Genomic DNA, 21,869 nt, shown 5'->3' on the forward strand with positions numbered 1-21,869 from the left:
ACACAACGCAGCTCCTAACAGTCCAGTAACAGCAAATCCCACATACGCCCCAACTGCAAGCCCGGCCTTGATTCAACGCAGCATCCAATCACACAGAACATTGTTAAGTAATTCGCCCTAATCTATTTTTCATATTGTGCCTTCTAAAGCCATTTTCTTTCATCCTCTCTCCCTCCCCTGCCTTGCACAGACACGCACACACTTCCAACCTGTCCATCCGGCCTGTAAGAGAAAGAATACATACAAATCTAGAGAAATAGCTGTCATTAGGACTTGGGAAAGAACACAGGGGAGTAGTCTGATGTCGACCCTCCGAAGTGCTAGAAATAAAAACATGACGGAGATAAAGAGTGCAGACTTCTGATTTCAAAGCCGAGATATGATTTCTTACAGAGCGGTGGAGTTCACCCAGAAAAACTGTGCACAGCCCATGCCCGGCTAACCTGCTACACCCCCCCTTCCTGACATCCATGCATGGCTCTTGCTATAGTAACATGATGGCATGGTTTGGCCTTACCTTGCCATGACTTCTAGCCACATGCTCACAGATTGGGTCCCTGCCCAACAACAGTATGTTAGCGTGGCAAGATTTTATATAAAACGTAACAGAGAAATCGATGGAAAGCGAAGTATGAGAAGAGACAGACACCCCAGGAGTCTCTGATGGTGTCGTCAGCCAGCCCAGAGGATAAAGTACATTTATTACATTAATACAGCCCGCTTCTATGTAGAGGCCCTACAGAAGTTAACGACTGCACTTGGCAAACCAGCCAGTCCTATAATCCAGCAAACAGCCCTTGCAGCTGAGTCTTATCTACTTGGTCTGGGCCCAGTCTTCCTCTTAGGTAGCCCTCTCACTACTTATCCCCTGTAAAAAGGTTAAAATCAACCAGTTACAACTTCTCGTTTCCTACATCCGTTTCCAAAGTACAGGTTTACCCTGGTAAATTCACCAGAAGATGTTGGTAAATTGGCACTTTTAACTGGTTTTATTCTTAGGCTATTGCATACTTTTCCAATGATTTCTACAGGTCCTACGATTCCTTTGTTGTAAAGCACAGTGAAGATGTGTTGAAACCACAGGAAATGATTGTAAACCACAGCACAACCATGTTAAAAGTGTACAATATTGGTAGTTTACCAGGGTAAACTGTATAAGAGTTCAGTTGACTAGTTGCTATGTATCCTGCATTGCTAGTAAACCTTCCATGCAGAGTTTGACACAGACACACTCACGTCCTCTGAAACACCTTTTGTCGGGCAATTTTTAGTTCTGTATTTATTTAGTCATGTGTAATCTTTCTAGGTTTAGTAAATCAATTCTGCCTCCCAGGCACATTTTCCCCGAGACACAATCAACACATCTGAAATATCACTCAGATGTGTTTGCTTGTTGTTTTAAGCCCCAATGTGGTCCAGAGATAGAAGGAAAAAACGAATTGTTAGTGAGTTTCCTGTCTGGAGAAGAAAGGGGGTATTGGGGGAGACAGTCTCTCCAAAGGATAGAAAATACACGGTCATGTTGTCATTGGGCATAGGAATAGGTCAAAGGTTAAAAAGTGGTTGGATGACAGATCTGAGATGAACCTATGGTATAGCTGATTTCCACGAGGCAGCAGTGTGGAGTCGTATTTGTTTTTGTCACCTTGCATGTGGATGCTTTATAGACGCAATATAACATATCTCCCCATTTAACTGTGTTGAAAAGCTGAATGGAGACTTCAGAGGCACGGTACAAGGAAGTCTTCAAAGTGCCCATCTTCTTAAGCAGAATCTGTGCCATTCATGTTGAGGCAGAACACCATCCTTTGTATTGAAAGAGAAGGGATGAGAGATATCTGAAGGCTGAAAGTGGATATCAAAAAGTCAAAGGAGAAGGTTAAAAAAGGCAGTGTTTGCGCTTTGTCAAATATAGACCTTCAACAGGCATATAAGCCTTATTCTCCATGGATACATTGTGCTTATGATGTCATTAGCATGAATGATACACATTTGAGTCTTAAATACCCATGCTAAGTATTTCAAACAATTACAGTGTGGCACAGTAGGGAACACACGATTTTCCAGTCCCGGCTACGTTCAACTGCCTGACCTTCGACATTTTAAAGATGTTTTGCAAAGACCTATCAGGGTTTAAAAGAATCAATTTGCTGCGATCAGCAGTGAAGGTGGGTGAAATGAATACCATTTCTGACCTAAGCATTATAAACTTCTGCGCTGAAACCTGCTCTTTCTCTTTTCACAAAGAAAAAATCTAAAAGCTGTGGTTGAAATATAATGGAGATGCTGTCAAGTGCCCTGGAATTATCATTGGTAAACCATGGGGAAAAGGAAAAGTCTAGCTAAGGAGATATTAGCAATTCAAATATATGTTTATATTTTTTCTTCTTCTTAATTACAAGAGCGTCACGGGCACAATGCTCAGTCGGGTAATTGTTGTTGCAGAGGGGCATTTGGGATACTCCACCTACTTCATGGAGTCAAAGGCGGGGGGGCGGCACCATGCAAAAAGCCCAGGTAAATGCATGAAGCGTAACTGCCATTTCCCATCATCCTGTTCCTCTCCTGCACTTTAGAACATTAGAGCACGACTTCAAGAGGCCATTTCTATCATTTCTCCTCATTTCGCTCTGCACTCGGGCTGTGTGTCGGGTGCATTGTGCAACACTCTGGGTGCGTGTTGCTCATAAAGTGCTTGTCATCCGGCGATTCCATTCAATTTGTCAGTGGGATTTATATTTGTTCCCTTTTATTTTATTTTAGCTGCACTGCTATGAAATCCCATGGCTGGGCACGTGCCGAAATGTTTCATCGGTGACAGAAGATTAATAATAATCCTATTGTGTCCCACAGAATTCTCTTTACCTCGAACCACAATTCAACTCGGTTTGACTCTCCAATTGAAAACCTATAATTGCCACCCCTCGAACCCGCATCTCCAGTTCTTCCACCCTCTCTCCCCTATTATCCCACAATTATACAAGCCTATCAAATTCACATCATTCGCCATGGAGAATGATGAAGTTTGAAATTGTTCGGCCTGCCGATTCACAGACACAGAGCCCAAGCTGAACAGGTTGAACGATCGTTGGGATTGTATCTAGAGAAAGGTGGGGGGGAGGGTGGGATTGAATACGAGTCCATATTAAACAGACAATTAAACTGTAAAACGATCAAATACACCTACACACAAAACAAGCAGATGCATGTCTTTTTGCACAAGGCGAGAACGAATTTGGTTTTAAGAGCCAGTACACTCTAAAATGTAGTGAGAAAGATTGATATTTGGTTTTCCTTAAATACCACTAGGACCGTAACACCATTGTGTGGCCTCATTAATGAGTAATTAATAAAAATATCCAAATGCCTTCCGAAAGCTACCGAGTAGTGACATCAGAGGTTGAACAATGGCACATCGTTTGATACCTCCTGGGTTTGAACCTACATCCTGGAAGACACAATGTTATGCACGTTGTAAAGAGATATACATCTATACATGTTTATAGTGTATTATTGGCATCTTCGGCTTAAAATGATCTAAATGGTGGATGGCAAACCAATGTCAGTGCTTGCAATAGTATATTATATATGCTATAACACAGAGACACCACAATGCATACATGAAGACTCTATTAATGATCAGTAACAAAGTTCTACTGTTGCTGAATACAGTACTGCTGCATTATACAAAAAGAGGTGGAGAGCTATGACTACCGTTGGAAACTTTGTACACGTATGCTTATGAATCTCGCAGAGAGACACGAAACCCCGTTTGCGGGCGGGTTGCATGTGGGTGCTGGGGCATTGTGGGTACTTCATGTGTCATTTCAAAACCCATGGAGGTCTAACATGAGCGTTGCAACCAACCATTATGGTTATGAATATTTGCTTTGTGTACATAGAGCACATTGAATAGTAGTCATGTATCACACATTGACTCCTGTGGAAATCCTCCAGTGCGTGTAGAATACTTATACTCTTGGTAAGTTGGCCACTTTAGATAACTACAGCGGGGGAGCTTTTTCAAAGGCGTCTATCTACTACACTCCACTCATAATCAAGATATGTTTGTGTTTGTAATCATACACTCGTGAAGTTATCAAGGTTGACTAGGCATAAGCGGCCAAGCATTAACGTACGAGTGATAGTCTGGCACAACCAGCAGCCATTGTATAACCACTGATCAGAATGCTGTTCGTGGCACTTGAAAAATACCAAATAACATAATAACACGACATGATCTGATATATAAATTCACTTGAACTAAGGGTAGAGGATTCTGAAAAAAAGAACAGTAAGTAATCCCACTAACATCTTCATGGCGCATTTGTACTGTAAGGTACAGTCTGCAAAAAGAACGACAAAATAAATCACCATTGCCTCTGGCTTGTTCCTGTCTCTCTAAGAGGTGTGTTCCTAAGTGTGTCTGAGGGTCCGGTGGTCGCGGTGTAACAGAAACAGCACCCCATTGCAACTGTCTTTCCACCACTGCGCTCCAAAACAATCACCATGATCCCAAGTGACACATTCAGTTAAAGGCCCTGTCCGTTTTCCAGGATGTGTCCTATAGCCTGTAGGGATCCAGCTGCTTTCCAATCCTGGCTCTGTCCTTGTTCGCTTTAGCCAGGAGTTCGTGTGTGTGTGTAGTTGGGGGGACAGGGCAACGGTCCAGGTGTTGCTGGGCTGGGTAGAAATCCAGTGGGGACTCTGTTCACCAGCACCGCCCTGTGGCTTATCGGTTGCCTGCAGGATCAGACTGGGAGCAGTTTTCCAGCTAGGGTGAAGGAATCGAAGGTTGTGGGGCCTTCTGGGCTGGCTGTGTGACACGTAATGGGCAGCTTTGACAGTGTGTATGGGAGGACACAATTTAATGTATTAAAAAGGTATGTATCAAAGATTATAAATGCATGACTTCGTATCTCCATCACCGTTTGGACTTCAAATTGTTTGTCTAGACATCGGTCAAAGATTAATCAGTAGTTATGGAGATCAGCTTGCAAGGACTCAAGTGTATTAGTATACAAATAATACTGTTACTCTTCCTTCTAAGAATAAGAATAAAATGCATGGTGTCCCAATCTCTATGCTTCTCCATCTGCCACACTTGCAGGTCTAAATCCAGACATATTTCAGTACAGTTCTTGGCATGGGGAGAGTCAGACTGTTAAGTGAAGAGGCCCACGTTGACACAGAGAAGGACAAAGGGAGGATGAGGGAGAGAGAAAGAGTGGAAGAGTTTGACCCCAAAGCGTGTCTGACAGGGTGAATGGTTTGTGCTCTCGGGTGAGATGACCTGTCACTGTCTAACTCTGAACTACCAACTTCCGCAGAGGCGTTAACAGATGAGATTTTAACAGACCTCTTGCCTTCACACTCACTCACTCGTTCTGACAGGCAGAGCACAGGCGATTGGCCCCTTGACCACATGCAGAGAACTCACATTATTCTCCACCTACACAGTGTGGAGTAGTGGTGAGGTCTCTGGACTCATGAGTGGAGGGTTGTGGGTTCCCCCCCTTGTGGGGGACACTGCTGTGATACAGTTGTACCCTTGAGCAAGGTGCTTTACCTAGATTGCTCCAGTCCAATTCCCAGCTTTATTAATTGCTATTTAAAAATAATGTAACAATTGTAGGTCGCCATGACAAGACAAAACATGTCTGCACTGATCTCTAGTAGCATCACTAGCTAAAACATTTGGAAATGTAGTTTAGTTGTATTTTCATTATATATTTTTTTGCAGAAATATATTACTCCCAGAAAGTGTAATGAATGTTTTCTGATTGTCATATGTCAGTCCGTCTCTAGAATTTCAATACATATCAAGCTCCACATAATTATATGTCATTATATAATGTTATTTTACAACATTCCTTGAAGTCTACAAATCTGTGTTGCCACAAAGTCACAGTTCTGTATTCCCTTTACGACAGGGTTGACGTGATTTGGTTGGTCGGGTCAAAATCTAGCTCAGTAACTTGGCAAGTGCGATTGACAGGTATTACAAATAGTCCCAGTCAGTCCTTTCTCGTGGACATTCGAGATATAAGTAGAAATGTTAAGTCAAATAACCATGCTGAGATATACCAGACTGAATTCAGATATTGAGTTAACTCATAATGGCAATAATGCATTAGTTTTCCAGACACATAACCCACAGATGAAATCCTGCTTCTGATAAACCCATGTCCAAATTCTCCTTAAACAAGATGTTATAATGAAAAAGTGAGAAGATAAAAGATCAAATTGTATTCAGGCGCCGTTTGAAACAAAAGTACATGTTTTTAAACCTGAGAGAATCACAAAGCAAAGAAAGGGTAGAATAAAAAAGAAAAGAAAAATAGATGTGTGGGAAAAACCTGACATGTACTACATATCATCAAATATACATTTTACTATTTATCCAATGAAAATTGCTCCCGGTGAATTTGATCTAAACTGATTACAATTTCAAACCATGCTCTCGCTAAAACCTTGCTGTCATGGAAATAGCTTCCATTAGCTTCAATCACCAGTCCGGAGAAAGAAACAGTTGGTAATTTCTCTCTCTCTTGTTTCTGAATTGCAATGGGCTACTTCAAGCATAACTGCAACTCTTAAAGCAGTACAGACCCAAATAAACAAAGGCTAGGGGCATAATTTGGGAAGGGATAAAATAATGAAAGAACACCCAAAGATCTAGACTTTTTTTAAGCACTCTATAGCCAGTCCAGCTTAGGCCCATTGAAACTCCTTAGATGGCTTAATAGGCCCATATACTGATTACTTTTTTTCCTCTTCCATAATTTGGAATGGCAGCTTCCCAATTCACCAGTATTCACCAAACTAATCCCAATTCACCAGTATTATTGTTAAGTCTAAAATGGGAGTGGTGTAGCCAGCTAAGACACACAAACCTACATTAATGTGTTATTAATGTTTATTAAACGTTTAATACATTATTAATATGTACTATGTGAAGCATTACAGTGCACTATAATTTAGTTATAGAAATATGTGGAATGACCACAAAGTCGAGCAGGTAGCTAAAAAGTGTTCCTATTATACAACAATTATAATCAAAAAATGTAAAATTATTTATTAGGAATGTGTCAAAGTAGTAGTGAAGGTAGCTTTATATCCTTTTCATAAATTATTTGAAAGAGGGATGCTTTTTAGATACCTGTTCGACTTTGTGATCATTCCACATATTTCTATAACTTAGTTATAACTAATTATAACTATTAATCATCTATTAAACATGTATAAATCATTAATAATATATTAATAAGCAGAAATGTATTAACAATGTTACCCACATGACCTCCAAACCACACAATGCCAAGCCCTCAGAGTCTCTCCACGAGTCCCACAGTCCCACAACAGCAGACCTGAGCTCTCTAGCGAGGACCGATGCAGCTCCCCCTGGGACCTTTACAGAGCTCACAGGGGTCAGGTGGTCCGCACAGCACGAGGCCAACTCCAGCATGAAATAACTCATCGTAACCTGAATGAGAAAGGCTTGAGGGATCTTAAGTGCAATTCTGAGACAAGACAACAGCTGTTTAAAAACACTTAACCCCAGCCCAAGCAAGGAAAAGATAAAATCCCAGGCCCTCAGTGTTTATGACCCCTAACCCCTACACAGTGTGGCTGGCAAAGAAGTGCAACATATGCACTCTTTTTGTGTTGATACTCCACTGCAATATCTAAATGTCAGTTAAGGGCAACATTTCAAAAGGGTCTAAATATCCTAGGATTGAGTTGCTAGTAATTTTTCCCACATAAGGACAATTTGACCCTAATAATTACTGAGCCTCCTATTACACATGAGTCCTCTGTTTTCAAGATGATAGACAGACAGTTGTGGCACCACACTATTTAAAAAGGTAATGTAAATATGTTGTCACAGTTACAGATGTAAGCCCAGAAAAGTAATTTGTTCCTGAGAATGTTCCTAAAATACACTTAAAACATAAATAAAATATACAGATTATCTTTGTTATACTACAGCTAAATATGCCACAGTAATAATAATAATAATAATAATAATAATAATAATAATAATAATAATAATAACATATTACTCACTTAATATGAATATATCATATATCATATCATTTTAATCACATTTTCAATATCTTTTAAGCTAATTTACTTTATACAATTTTTTGTTTTTCTAAAGGAGCTAAGCTACATTTTAATTAATTCTGTCCATGTATTTTATTTTTAATCAAAGTGTTTTTCCCACACAAAAAGAACCTCGTAGATCTATACAAACAAACAAACCTTAAAAAAAACACATCTCTCTGTGTGGTCAACAATTCGTCCTTAAAAATGCATTATAACACATTAAGGAGAATAAAAAACATGAGAAAAAAGATAATTGCTGTTCTACTCTTTAGATTTAGAAAACAAAGTAGAATATGCCAATCAGGAATAACAAACATTGTCACATTTCCTTTTCTGCAGTCAGTGTAGTTTTCTGTCTTTCATTGATAACAAATAGGCTTTGATCAATATATTCAATTTAATTTAGGCTTCGAATACGCTCTTTGGTTGACAGATTCACAGCTGCCTCAGCGTTTACAGCGTTGTAAAAGGAATGATGTGAAAGATTACATGTTAATGGCCCTTTTTGTGTGTGCTATATATTTATATAGTCTTCCGCATTTCTGTTTACATGACATGTATATACAATATTCAGAGATATGGGTATCTATGTATCTATGTCTATAGGATAGAGATGCTTAATCACCTTCTCATGTCCTTACTTAATAGGTGTTCCTGTTTCCTATATATATATATATATATATATATATATATATATATATAACACCCATCTAAGGCCTGGCTTTTTTATTATCCTTTAAATCCATCTTGGTTCTCAATAGCTATACAATGACACACAGTATATCCGACAAGATTCCAAACGTGAGAGAGGGATTCTGGGTTCTTATGGACAGATAAAGGAACTTGTACTTGAATGAGTATTTTCCAAATACTGGTTTTAAAAACTTCTTGACCAGATAATGAATATACCCAACAAACACAAAAGCTCAAAAGCAGTTTAAGACACGTGTTTTGTCATTGTCGTTGTTTGACTAGATGGGTTTTGGTGGAATCAAACACGGTAACAATGACCTGGACATGAGCCAGGTCTGGGCATTCTGTTGCTGACATTAAATCATATCTTTATAGCCCATTTTTTTAATTATTGCTAGCGAGAGATTAACCGTACCTTAATTATACCTATTAAAGTCACTGGAAATGTCTGATACGTACACGTCGGATCCAGCCCAGATAGTGCGTTCACTATGAAATGTAGTTTAAAAGTAATTTAGAAAAACATGAATCACTAGCTTCTAATTGATTCAGCATAACAGGAGAATCATTTCCTGGGAAAAACTGTGGATTTTATCCCAATGTTATATGAGTGAGCTTTAAATCAAAGCCGAAGCCTAATTTGAGGACCGTGAAAAATACATCAAGAGTCTTAAAAACAGGAGAAAAATCCCACATGATCCTACCACATGCTCCACATGACCCAAACATGCAAGGCTTTTTCCATTGCCCAACTGCTTGTGGTTGAACTACCAGTGCATACTAAGCAACTATATACACTCACCTAAAGGATTATTAGGAACACCATACTAATACTGTGTTTGACCCCCTTTCGCCTTCAGAACTGCCTTAATTCTACGTGGCATTGATTCAACAAGGTGCTGAAAGCATTCTTTAGAAATGTTGGCCCATATTGATAGGATAGCATTTTGCAGTTGATGGAGATTTGTGGGATGCACATACAGGGCACGAAGCTCCCGTTCCATCACATCCCAAAGATGCTCTATTGGGTTGAGATCTGGTGACTGTGGGGGCCAGTTTAGTACAGTGAACTCATTGTCATGTTCAAGAAACCAATTTGAAATGATTACACCTTTGTGACATGGTGCATTATCCTGCTGGAAGTAGCCATCAGAGGATGGGTACATGGTGGTCATAAAGGGATGGAAATGGTCAGAAACAATGCTCAGGTAGGCCGTGGCATTTAAACGATGCCCAATTGGCAATAAGGGGCCTAAAGTGTGCCAAGAAACATCCCCCACACCATTACACCACCACCACCAGCCTGCACAGTGGTAACAAGGCATGATGGATCCATGTTCTCATTCTGTTTATGCCAAACTCTGACTCTACCATCTGGATGTCTCAACAGAAATCGAGACTCATCAGACCAGGCAACATTTTTCCAGTCTTCAACTGTTCAATTTTGGTGAGCTTGTGCAAATTGTAGCCTCTTTTTCCTATTTGTAGTGGAGATGAGTGGTACCCGGTGGGGTCTTCTGCTGTTGTAGCCCATCTGCCTCAAGGTTGTACGTGTTGTGGCTTCACAAATGCTTTGCTACATACCTCGGTTGTAACGAATGGTTATTTCAGTCAAAGTTGCTCTTCTATCAGCTTGAATCAGTCGGCCCATTCTCCTCTGACCCTAGCATCAACAAGGCATTTTCGCCCACAGGACTGCCGCATACTGGATGTTTTTCCCTTTTCACACCATTCTTTGTAAACCCTACAAATGGTTGTGCGTGAAAATCCCAGTAACTGAGCAGATTGTGAAATACTCAGACCGGCCCGTCTGGCACCAACAACCATGCCACGCTCAAAATTGCTTAAATCACCTTTCTTTCCCATTCAGACATTCAGTTTGGAGTTCAGGAGATTGTCTTGACCAGGACCACACCCCTAAATGCATTGAAGCAACTGCCATGTGATTGGTTGGTTAGATAATTGCAATAATGAGAAATTGAACAGGTGCTCCTAATAATCCTTTAGGTGAGTGTATAGTGGTTGTGGCTAAACAACTTCAGTTCCATTACAGAAATCCATACACTCCATATCCATTTTACTACTGCTCTCCTGATTGCCCATCGTGTGTAGCACAGCTCTAACAGATGAGTGTCTAACAAAAGAGTAACACTGTTTTCTTTCTTTTCCCCTTTAATGGTTTTGACAATAACTTATGTTGTCTAGGATCGGAAGAAATCACAATTCAATATTTACTCCATAAAATGCACAACACTGCAAAGCTTCATTTGGTGTCTCTGGCTTTGTGCATAACTCCTCATATGTTCAAGCAATGCATTCTCCTACAACTAAATCTATGGACTGTGGGAAGTACCAGGGGGCTGACAATGGGGGTTAAATGAATAGATCTCTATTTGTCTGCTGGCTCTTTCTGGTTTCGGCATACATCTGTGTTCATTCTTTCCAATTGTGCTCTGATCTTACAATGTCTGATCTTACAAAGCTACTTCCGGGGCTCCTGAGGGCTAAATGGGAAAAAGCTCTTGCTCAGAGTGTCGCACAACAGTGAACACCCCCCCCCCCCCCCCCCAATACCACGTGAATCATTTATATTTCAAAGAAAATTAATCTGAGCTAAATTACTGGGAAGACCGGGCCCTTCTGAAAGGCAAGATAATCCCACCTTGCAAAATGATTCCCATTCATATTCTGGATGTATCTCACATATAAAAAACACCACCCAGGTGCTCAGAACAAGATGCAGTATCGATTCTTATGTTGAGACACGTGATTACATACTGCAGCATTTACCCCTCAGTCTGTCTGTTGCCCATAAAAAACCCAAATCAAAGAAACACCAAAGCAGATTGAATGACACACACAGGGTGTCATTGACTCTGACCATTGCCCTCAAGGAGCAGAGTAACACAAAAAGGCATGGTCTGTTTTGTGTGACAGTCTACGAGGTGTATGTTGAACCCTGTTTGTCCCCCGGTAGTCTACCATTGACAACAAACACTGTTTAAAGAAACAACATCATCTTCACCTAAAATCCCTTGGCCTTACCACCAAAATGGTTAATTGCTTCAAAAAGGCCTCCTGACTCCAGGCAGTATGAAATAAATAACTGCGGCAGACAGCTTTGGCAGCAACTATGATGGGGAGACACATGCTGTACTTAACAGGCTTACAAAAAATGATACCAAAAAAATACTTACAGGAACTCTGCAGAACTGGGAGTCAAAATTTGTATAGTTTGGGCTGTCCCGATTCTGAACACAATAGGAAGCAAGAATTGTTATATATAAGTTATTAATAAGTTATAAGTCGTTTATAACTTATGGAGTGTTTTTAAACGTTTTTTTTCTTTTACATGTCCTTCCACATTTATGCTGGAATGCTTAAAATTCACAGATCCACGAATCCTATAGGATTGGAGAAAGCATCCTGCAAAATGTGTGTGTGTGTGTGCTACACTGTGGGTGTACTGCAAATATTATGTTTCCAGAAGTTCTTGGCTTTGCATGGAGTCCAACCTAAGTTACGGTCTAGGAGGAGATGGGTGTTTTACAATTCCCCTTGAACACAAATCATTCAATAAGTCACTGCCCTGATTCCTAAAAACACATTAGTATTGAACACCGTAAGTATTAAACTGCAGCTTTTCCTTGAAGTCAATAGAATTGCAGTTTAATACATACGGTATACAATACTATGGTGTTTTTTAGGAAACTGGACCATGAACACTACATTTACTACTGAAACGCTTTTGAAAAACACTCCTTTCTAATTGCAACATTATCTCAAAAAGATGCAGATGAGTCCTGTACACACATTATATGAACAATCCAGTACTTTATAACCGGACGATTCCCGTTCAGTGCTCTAGAAAGAGTCGATCTTTCTTACCTTCTCTTCAGCAGGGTACTCACCTGAAAGCCAGGACACCATCAACCATATGGAAATCTGTCTCTGCTTTCTGTTACTAGTATTGATTTAACTGAATGCAATCTCTTGCTAAGGTTTAGTGGAAGGTGAGGGGATCTGTAACGCGACCCCTGACATCCGAGATGTCAGACTGCTCTATCGCACTGAGGGGTTGTCAATACTTACCACACACTCCCCCGCTGTTTTGTGTCCCCCCGCGTCAAATAGTCGACCAGCACAGCGCCAAGCGATACTGTACGGGCTGGCTCACGGGCCACCTTGTATTTATGTATGTATTTCCCATCAAATCAAACATCTATATCTTTGTCGCACACAAGGACAATAAAACTGGTGATCAGATGTTCTTGCGTGTTGCCGTTTCTCGCCATTTAAAAAAAATCGCCACCTTACGCGATGACTTGAGTTGTTATTTTATTGAATTGCAGATTTGCCTACAGTCGGTCAGAGATTACACAAGACAATGGGCACATAGCATCAGACGCTTCTTTGTACAAATTGCACTGACACATTGTAGGATGTGAATTGCTTTTGCCTGGGAATCCTTGGTACAGTAAGTGGTTGGCAGCTGGCATGCGGTACGACTGGGCTGGGCGAGATGGGGGGCTTTTGAACAGCCGAGGATCTCAAGGAAGAGGTGAGTGTAGCTGAACCCCAAAGCGCATCACGAAGGGGGCTCCTCGGAAGATGTCGTCTGTGATTCCCTGCCGTATCTAGGCTTGCAGCCCAGGGGCTGGGTCACGAGAGAGAGTCTGTGAGAAGCTTTGCCAGAAGGAGAGTGGGGGGGGTGGTGGTGGTGGGGGTTGGGTGTTGGGGTTTTTGGATGATTGTTTCAGTCCTTGTGTGGTGACAGTGTTAAGGAGTTGGGGTGGGGGTGGGGGTGGGGAGGTTGGGGGTGGGGGGGGTGAAACGGAATCTGTTAGTACTTTGAGAGTAAGTAAGGGAGAGTCAGACACAAAAATGGTTGTTAGTACAGTTACAACAAAGGTTTGATTCAAACAGTAGTATTAGTAACAGTTTGTTTTAGTAAATTTAGTAGTAGTAGTAGTAGTAGTAGGAGTAGTAGTAGTAGTAGAAATAGAGAAACTTAAGGATTCTTAAAAAAAAATTGGCAGCAATTGGATTTGGTTGAATAATTTGTGATCAGATTTCTTTCTGAGTACTTTTACGTTTGGATTTTATGATTCGTTCGGTTAAGAAGAAATAAAATGATACATTCCCGCTAAGAGGACCCGAGCCATGCATGTTAATGATGAAATGGATATTGATTACAAAAAACAAAACAAGAAAAACAAAATAGAAATAAAAAACTACCCAAAAGAAAGAACCAAGTAAACAAAAAGAAAAAGAAAACCGCAAACAGGGGAAAAATAATAGCTAAATAAAAACAGAATGAGATTAACAAGGTTTTAAGACGGGAACGCAAAAAAAAAAACACACGCGCGCGCGCTCGCGCCGCACACACTTAGGAGCAATGCGAAGGCACTCTTGACTCAATGCAAGATGTTAGAGATGCTTGCCAAAGCATGCAACAAAATGCAAAGACCAGAAACGAAAACCAATAAATGAACAAAAAACAATTAGAACAAAATTAAATAAAATTACAATGGAAGAAAGATATAATAAATAATACAAAAATTATATATATATAGAGATTTTTTTTTAAATGACCAAAGAAAGTCGTTCTCAAAAATGATGGAAACCAGAAAAAGAAAAGAAGGTCTTCAGTTCCAATGGAAAGGAGGAGCAGACACATTTTTGACACTTTTCCATGAAAAACATCAACTTCCATCAATTCGGATCAAATTTGCTCAAAGCAGACCCCTTTGCAGAGTCTATTTTATTTCCCTTGGGGACACCCCTGCACATTGCCTTCCCCTTCCCCCTTCTCTCCCCTCCCTCCATTTCTTCTGCTGCTTTACAATAGCCCTCTCTTCCTCAGCCACTCAGGCTAGACCTGGCCATAGTTTTCAAACTAATCGTACAGGCAACTGTTTAGCCTCAGTTGATGGAATAGTCTGAGGTGCACAAGAGGAAGCTGAGAGGAAACATTACCATGCTGGGCAAACCTAGCAACAGTTGATGGTACGTCAATTGATTGATGGAGTCCCTCCCACTCCTCTAACTGTAGAAGCATGTGGGCAACAATATTTATATTTCATCATGTTGAAGAAGACCCAAACTGTTTGTTTCAACTGTGACCGGGAATAACTTAATGATTTTTGTGCTTGGCAATAACATTGATAGTGCACATTCCCCAAAGCTACTTTCCTGAAAAAGGACACTCACATTAAAGAGCTCCCTAAAGAACTGGGGATTGTTGTGCATCCCATGCCTGGAAATGCAGTTATCTGTGTTTACTACACCACACATGCCCATCCCATTCACAGATGTGTTGTGGTTCTAAAATGTATCTGTGCGTTATAAAGATAGAGATCTGCCTCCATTCATTCACTAGCACTTGATGACCAGTGTTTAAGAGTTAGACCTCGGTTTCACCTCCCTCTCCCAATCCTTCCCCCTGTCTGCTAGCTTTCACTCCCTGAATCATGTTCCATGACTCTTCCTCTCTTATGGCTTCTCCTGGCATCTCCGATCTTACTGAAAGGCTAGACTAGCTCTTAACATCCCATTCCTGGCATCTCCATTAGACTACAATTCAACTACCCTCCTCACCAGTCTTTTGGATCTAACCATTAGCACATATAACTGACCCATCTCAGTTCAGCTTATCTTGTTAGGATCCGGTTGTCCTCAGGTCAGAGTGTGACATTTGACCTCTACCAGGGCGCTCCACACTACACTGGACAGGAAGTGGAGTTGCCAATGTGCATCCTTAGCTCCAAGTACTATTCCAAACGTCCTCCCTTTCTCTGTTCCTCTCGGTATCTCTTTTGAGTCTTAGTTCTGGCTAAACCAATTGTCCATTTTGCCTCCCTTTCTCTCTGAGCTGTAACAACTAACCCTCTCTGCCTCTGTCTTCCATTCCCTACACTCTCTCAACAATAGGGCTGATGGAGGGTTTTTTTGTGCTCATTTAAGGGAAAAAATTGAATAAACAAACACAAAATTGACACAATGCTCCTCCACTCACCTTGCAAATGAAAACCTTTTTTTTTCCTTTTTTTGTTGTTTTTAGTTGGGTAGGGTGTGAAGTTTTCGTTTGTTTTAGTAAATTGTTAACGTTGCTTGAAATCCAAAACCAAAATATAAAAAGAACCAAGAAAGTGAAAAAATTAATAAAAAGTATTTTTTTATAGAGGTCTATAACAGAAACATACATATGTATATATTCACACACTGATATATAGATATGTATTCTAACCAAAAGAAAACCAAATCAAGAAATAAAACTCCAAAATAAAGTCAATAATAAGCATGCAGGAGTGAGCTTTGAGTAAGATTTGGATAGAGTTAGTGTGTGATGGAGACAGTAGGCTGCACAGTTTAGACATTCCCAGATAAGTCCCTACATGCCATGCAGAAATAGAGAGAGGGCTGGGTGGGGTGTTGGGATGTGGGCTGGAACGGCCAAGAGATTTTAACAAGGAGCTCCAGTGACAGGCAGTGAAAGATCAGGCTTCTACACAAAATAACCGGAAAAAAAGAGCTAAAATTCGTTACCGGAAGTTTAATTCTCACCCAAGGACGTGATCTAAAAGTGGTATGGCCCAATTTGCGTGCGTAATTCTACAGAATGAATCACTGGTCTTCTAAATTTTCTTTTCTACCTCGGTGATCCAGTACTAGTGGTCACCAAGGCCAGTCGTATTGAGACCCTGAAAACTGTTCCAAATGAAGCTCATAATTGAACTAATGATTTCAACCTCCGGGACCAGGGTGGGGAACCACGAATCTAGACCGATGATAGTTGATTGCTCCGACCTGATTGCATGCGATGGACTAATACAGAACGTTTTTAAGGGCTGTGAAAATGTGAAGTCTAATAAGGGAAACGGGGGGCAAATGATCATTTAACCGTGCTCCTCAAATGTAGTCCATGGGAGCAATGTGTCCCACCAGAGCGCTTCATTAGTTAATTGAAGTTGGTTATTGACTGGATTGGACACTTTTTTGGAAATGGATTTTAATATGTTCTCTCTTTGATCCAAATGGGGAAGGCGTACATCAGGAGAGGGTGTAGGTACACTGTGTACCCCATAATGATGGCACCCAACCAATTTATGCTGTGGGCGGAGGATTTTTCCCTGGTTATGGCACTCTGTAATTGTAATGCTGTCCATTTTAGATCACTAGATTCCAACAGTCTGTTGATTACTTAAAAGGGCCATCTCAGAGGGTACCAACACTGCTATCGGAGAGCACACAATGCAGGAGATAATCAATAATCATCCATTTACAAAACTCAGTTGAGCTATTAAGCAAGTGAGATCTCCAATTTAATGGCTTAATAACTTAATTGAATACTAAACTTCTAACTTGGCCACAGCCACATTGGTCTAAGTCTTTAGAAGCCGGTGCATTATAGATAATCTATTAAACCAATTGGATTGTGGATCTCCAGAACCAAATTGCCCACCCCTAGTCTCTCTCATATCTAGAGAGTGACTTCTGTAGTTAATGATGTACGGCATTTCTAATGCTGGCAAGGTAGCGATGGAAGTGAAACAATTGATCTTCTGGCGGGCCTAGGTGTAATGTTACTGTATAGTTTGCAGATACCGTTATAAGATATGCAAGTCTCCCAAAATCAATACTCAGATTAGCTTTAGGCCTTAACACCCAGTTATTCCCTCTAAGCTGCGGTCAGGTTCGCACAATTCTTCCATATTATTAAATGCTAAGTGACAGCATGACTTAACTTAATACAGAATACTACAATTCAAAATCTATACGCAATTGGTATTCTGCGGTACGGCTGTATAAAGTGGCTACAATAGCACGGACTAATCATTTTCCCCCTTTTTGTCTCAATGGATTAATTCTGAAAAATTGTGGGACCGTGATTCCCAGTCATTGATTTAAATGGCGTCCTTGGATGAGTCCAACGAAAAACCAAAAGAAAAAAACAAAACGTTTAAGCATCTTGTCTGCTTTGATCTCGCAACACCGACGAGTAATATGAAATGGCTTACTCATCAGTGCTTTAGTTAGTGCTCAGTACCTGAAGTCTACAGCCCAGGGTTGCAGAGCTGCAGTCTGGGAGTTGAATCGATGGTGTAAAATGGATTGGCGCACGTGTGGAAACTTCTGAACCACGGAAGAGACAAACTTTCCTTCAGACGATTGAAGTATTAATGGCTTTGAAGTTCTACAAATAAAACAGGTTGACTCCTGGTCTGCCTATATCAATCCACCTATCTAGCACTCAATGTATCTAAAGTGAACTGAGAGTTGTGCTGTTTGTTCTCAGAGTTTTTGGATGGGGTCTACTTTGTCTGGGGCAGTGAGGGGTGTTGTCTCTGTCGTTGGTGATGCTGACACCTATGGAGTGGTCGCACTAGTCTATCTATTTATATATCCATTTATATTTGTGATACATTATTGGGTCAGCTTAGTTTTGAGGGCAACTGTTTCTGTATTTGTATTTGTTTGTGTGTTTACGTAAGTCCTTATTGATTGATTCATTCACAAAAAATAATATACCAAAGAAAATGTGCAGGAAAGAACAAAAACTCTAAAATGATGTTGTCCGAAGCCATCATGGGCAAATGGAAACCCTCCAAGAATTCCCAAAGCCAGTTGTCATTAAGGATGGAGCACATGTGCAAAATCCCATTTACAGTGATGCCTGCTGAGTTATTGGAAGTTGTGTAGAACAATGTGGTTTCAGTCATAGGCAAGGAGGCAACTCAAGCCAACCTGAGGTTTTAGGTCTGTCTACCCAAGTTCCTACACTGGGGGGATCAAGGCATATCTCCTTCAGACATCACATTGTGTGGAAAAGGGCTTGTATGTATGTATATCTCAACAGGGCACCATGTGTGCAACTATGTATCATGGTTACTGAAATCAAGTTCAATTTAACCAAGACAGCTGTGGTCATTCTTTTATGCTCCCTTGCATTATTTCTGTATCAAATGTCTTGACTTCCTTAGTGAACAACTTTCACAAATTACAGGAGAAAAAAAAATCCATTAATAAATGTTTAAATGAACCAGGGATGGGAAAAACAGTTTTCTGAGATGACTGCCAGAGTTCTCATTGTGGGAACATATTTGCCTTTTTTCTGTAGTTTTTTGGCACTAAACTTTTACTGGGCACAAAATGCAGCGGCCAACACTGAACTGTAAGACTGCAGCGCCGCAGTGTCTTTTCATGATCAGGGGCTCCGTGGATCAAGAGCTCAATAATTAACATATCCTATTGGCAGATATTCCTTCTTAAATAATACATGTTATTTATTTTGTTTTTCAGCATCTGCATCAGTGTGATAATTGTGTGTGTCCTCACTGGAGCACAGCGATAAAATAAGCAACGTATCGTTACATTATGGAGGGAACGTGTGAAGGAGAGGAGAACAGAGACGCAGGATGTAGTTATGCAAAGCACTGGACAAAATGTGATTCTAACATTTTTAGGGTTAGTTGTAAAGTTGAGCGCAAAATAAATATTGATGCCTCATTCAACTGCCTGCCACTGGAGTTGGGATCCAAGTAAAACAACATCTGCCGCTGTGTACTTTTATTTTGAGGAAACAGAGAGAAAAATATAACCAGAAGAATTAAAAAAGGAAAATCCAAGAACAATTTAACTCGCTTTTGCTTAAAGTCAAATTGAGTAACTGTTGTCTTTTGTTGAAGATATTCCTTATTTAGTTTGATGTTATGGATACCTAATATATTAGAAGAAATATGAAAACTAATCTATAATCTATAATCTATAATCTATAGTAGAAAAGGATTTAAGCCAATTCTTTTAAAAACAGTGTGTTTTACTATGGAGAGTTGAGTGGGGGGGAGGGTGTGTGTGTGTGGAGAGTTCTCTGATGGAAACAAAAGCAATAAAGGAAAGAGAAAAGCAACCGAAAATTCAAAACCTCCATAAAAGAAGGAAACCGAGATCGATAAATAAAAACAAAATAAAGGTAAAAATGCTGTAATCACCATAATAGTTTTTTTTTTTCACTTGCTACCGTTGAACTTGGTTTGAAGATAATTTTGCTGTTGTTGTTGTTGTTGTTGTTGTTGTATTTTTAAAATAAAATAAAATAAAGAAGTATAAAGAGAAAAATAAAGACCCTGGGCAAACCAAACTATAAGACAATTAGAATGATATCTACCATATAATGCAGTTTGTTTACCATAGCGTGTCCAATTCCTGCGTGCTTCAGGAGAAAAACAGGGGGAGGAGAAAGAAAAAAAAAGAATGACAAACCGTGAACTCAATAAAAGACACTTCAACTGAAAGAAGTATGAAATCTAGTGTTTACAGCAAAAACAGGTTAGTAAAAAAGGAGGCAATAAGAAACCAATCGGTCAATCTTAAAGTATTTTTCTCCGTTTCAAACAAAAAAAAAAGTCAAACGAAAAGTTTATTTCTTACAAATTTTGTTCCAAATAAGATCAAAAATCCAAATCATGACAATCAAATGAAACGGAACCTAACAGATAACCAAAATAAATAAAAAACTTAGAACCAGGAGAAAAGAAACTGTTATTTTTGTTAGTAAGTAAGTACGCAAGTTAAGTAGAAAAACAACAGATGGGTCACATTCCTTGATGAGACAATGTTAGTTGTTTTAAAAGGAAAAGGATAAAACTGAAAAATAAAATAAAGAAAAACAAAAGAAACGACCAAAGTAAACTTGAAAATTCTGAAGCTTTTTGTTAGTAAAAAAGACACAAGAGTTAGCAAATCAATTTTCACAAAGGGGAAAGGGGGCGTAGAAAGAGGTGGGATTAGGGGTGTGGCTTACAGTAGAGTGGGAGGGGAGTGGAGGTAAAGCAGACCAGCGCAGTATTAGTAATCACTTCTGATAGGCTAGTCCTGGCAGTGGGCGTGGCTAGTGATGGGGATTGGTGACTTTTTCTTTCTTTCTTTAGTTAATGAAAAAGGCCAAATGAAGAATAGCTTTTTGTTGTTTGGTTTATGTCAGTCCAAATGCTCGGTAGTTTATAGTTTGAGTCAACTTGTATTTCTTGCCGTGAGATCTTGTAGAAAAAGCAGATTTGGGTTCATGAAGAAACCAGAAAAACATAGCAAAATGCAGATGGTCAATACATTTCAGTACTCATTATTCCAATAATAATAATAATAATAATAATAATAATAATAATAATAATAATAATATATATTTTTTAACTAAACAATTACATCATTAAACTGAGATGGTGTAAGAATTATGCATGCATAATTTTTCAAACATTTCATTGTATTGCAAGAAAAAAGCGTGAACAAAATGCATTGCACTGCATCCACAGTCAGAGCCTCTAATGGAACCTGGAGACAGAAAAGTGTTATTCTATGTTTACATGGTATTTGCACATTTCAAATTCAGAGATAACGACCTTTGGCAATTTCTTAACCCCACCCCCCAAAAATGAAAAATATAAATTAAAGGACAAATGGAATGTAATAACCAGCTGCCGTATTTTCTGACTAAAATCACTTTCCTTTTTTAAGTAGGACATTGTAGTCATTAGCCACTCTTTTCTAAGGGCCAGACCATATTAATGTGGCAAAAGTTGATGCAAAAGCCCCCCCACCCGTGCAAATTATCCCAGTATGTCAACAAGCCCCAATCTGCTCTTTTGCAGGCCCCTTCCACTGGGAGGGCAAGGGGAATAGTTTCAGAAAGTAACTGCAGGAGAAAGCAATAAAAACATACAAAATTAACATCCTGACAGCTGCAAAAACCCTTGTAATTTTCTTGTCCTTAGCATCATATATCAATGAGATGCACACAAGGCATTAATAACTAACACTAGAAAACATATTTAATAACAACAACAACAATAAGAAGAAGATTAAACTGTAAAATTCACATAATGTTGTTGCTGTTGTTAAAAAATACATCAATGACATGATAGCTCATACTTATATAACTTTCCACAGTCTGGATATTAAATACAACCAACACAGTAAATATTTATTAGCTACATTCTACGACATGTTGAATGCACACATATATTGTGCACATATTACCCTAGCCCAAGGCACAAAAGCCATAACACTCA

At 39.7% G+C, this 21,869-nt stretch overlaps 1 protein-coding gene across 1 annotated transcript in view; it reads right to left on the reverse strand.

Annotated features, from left to right (window-relative positions):
* nrxn2b (neurexin 2b) overlaps nt 1–21,869 on the reverse strand; it is a 496,668-nt gene that overhangs the window by 365,880 nt on the left and 108,919 nt on the right. Inside the window, exon 3 of the mRNA XM_066718736.1 lies at nt 19,994–20,017. Within this exon, the coding sequence (XP_066574833.1) occupies nt 19,994–20,017 (24 nt within the window). The remainder of the gene's footprint in view (nt 1–19,993; nt 20,018–21,869) is intronic.

The sequence above is a fragment of the Amia ocellicauda genome, chromosome 12 (genome assembly GCF_036373705.1).
Source record: "Amia ocellicauda isolate fAmiCal2 chromosome 12, fAmiCal2.hap1, whole genome shotgun sequence".
Classification (NCBI taxonomy): Eukaryota; Metazoa; Chordata; class Actinopteri; order Amiiformes; family Amiidae; genus Amia; species Amia ocellicauda.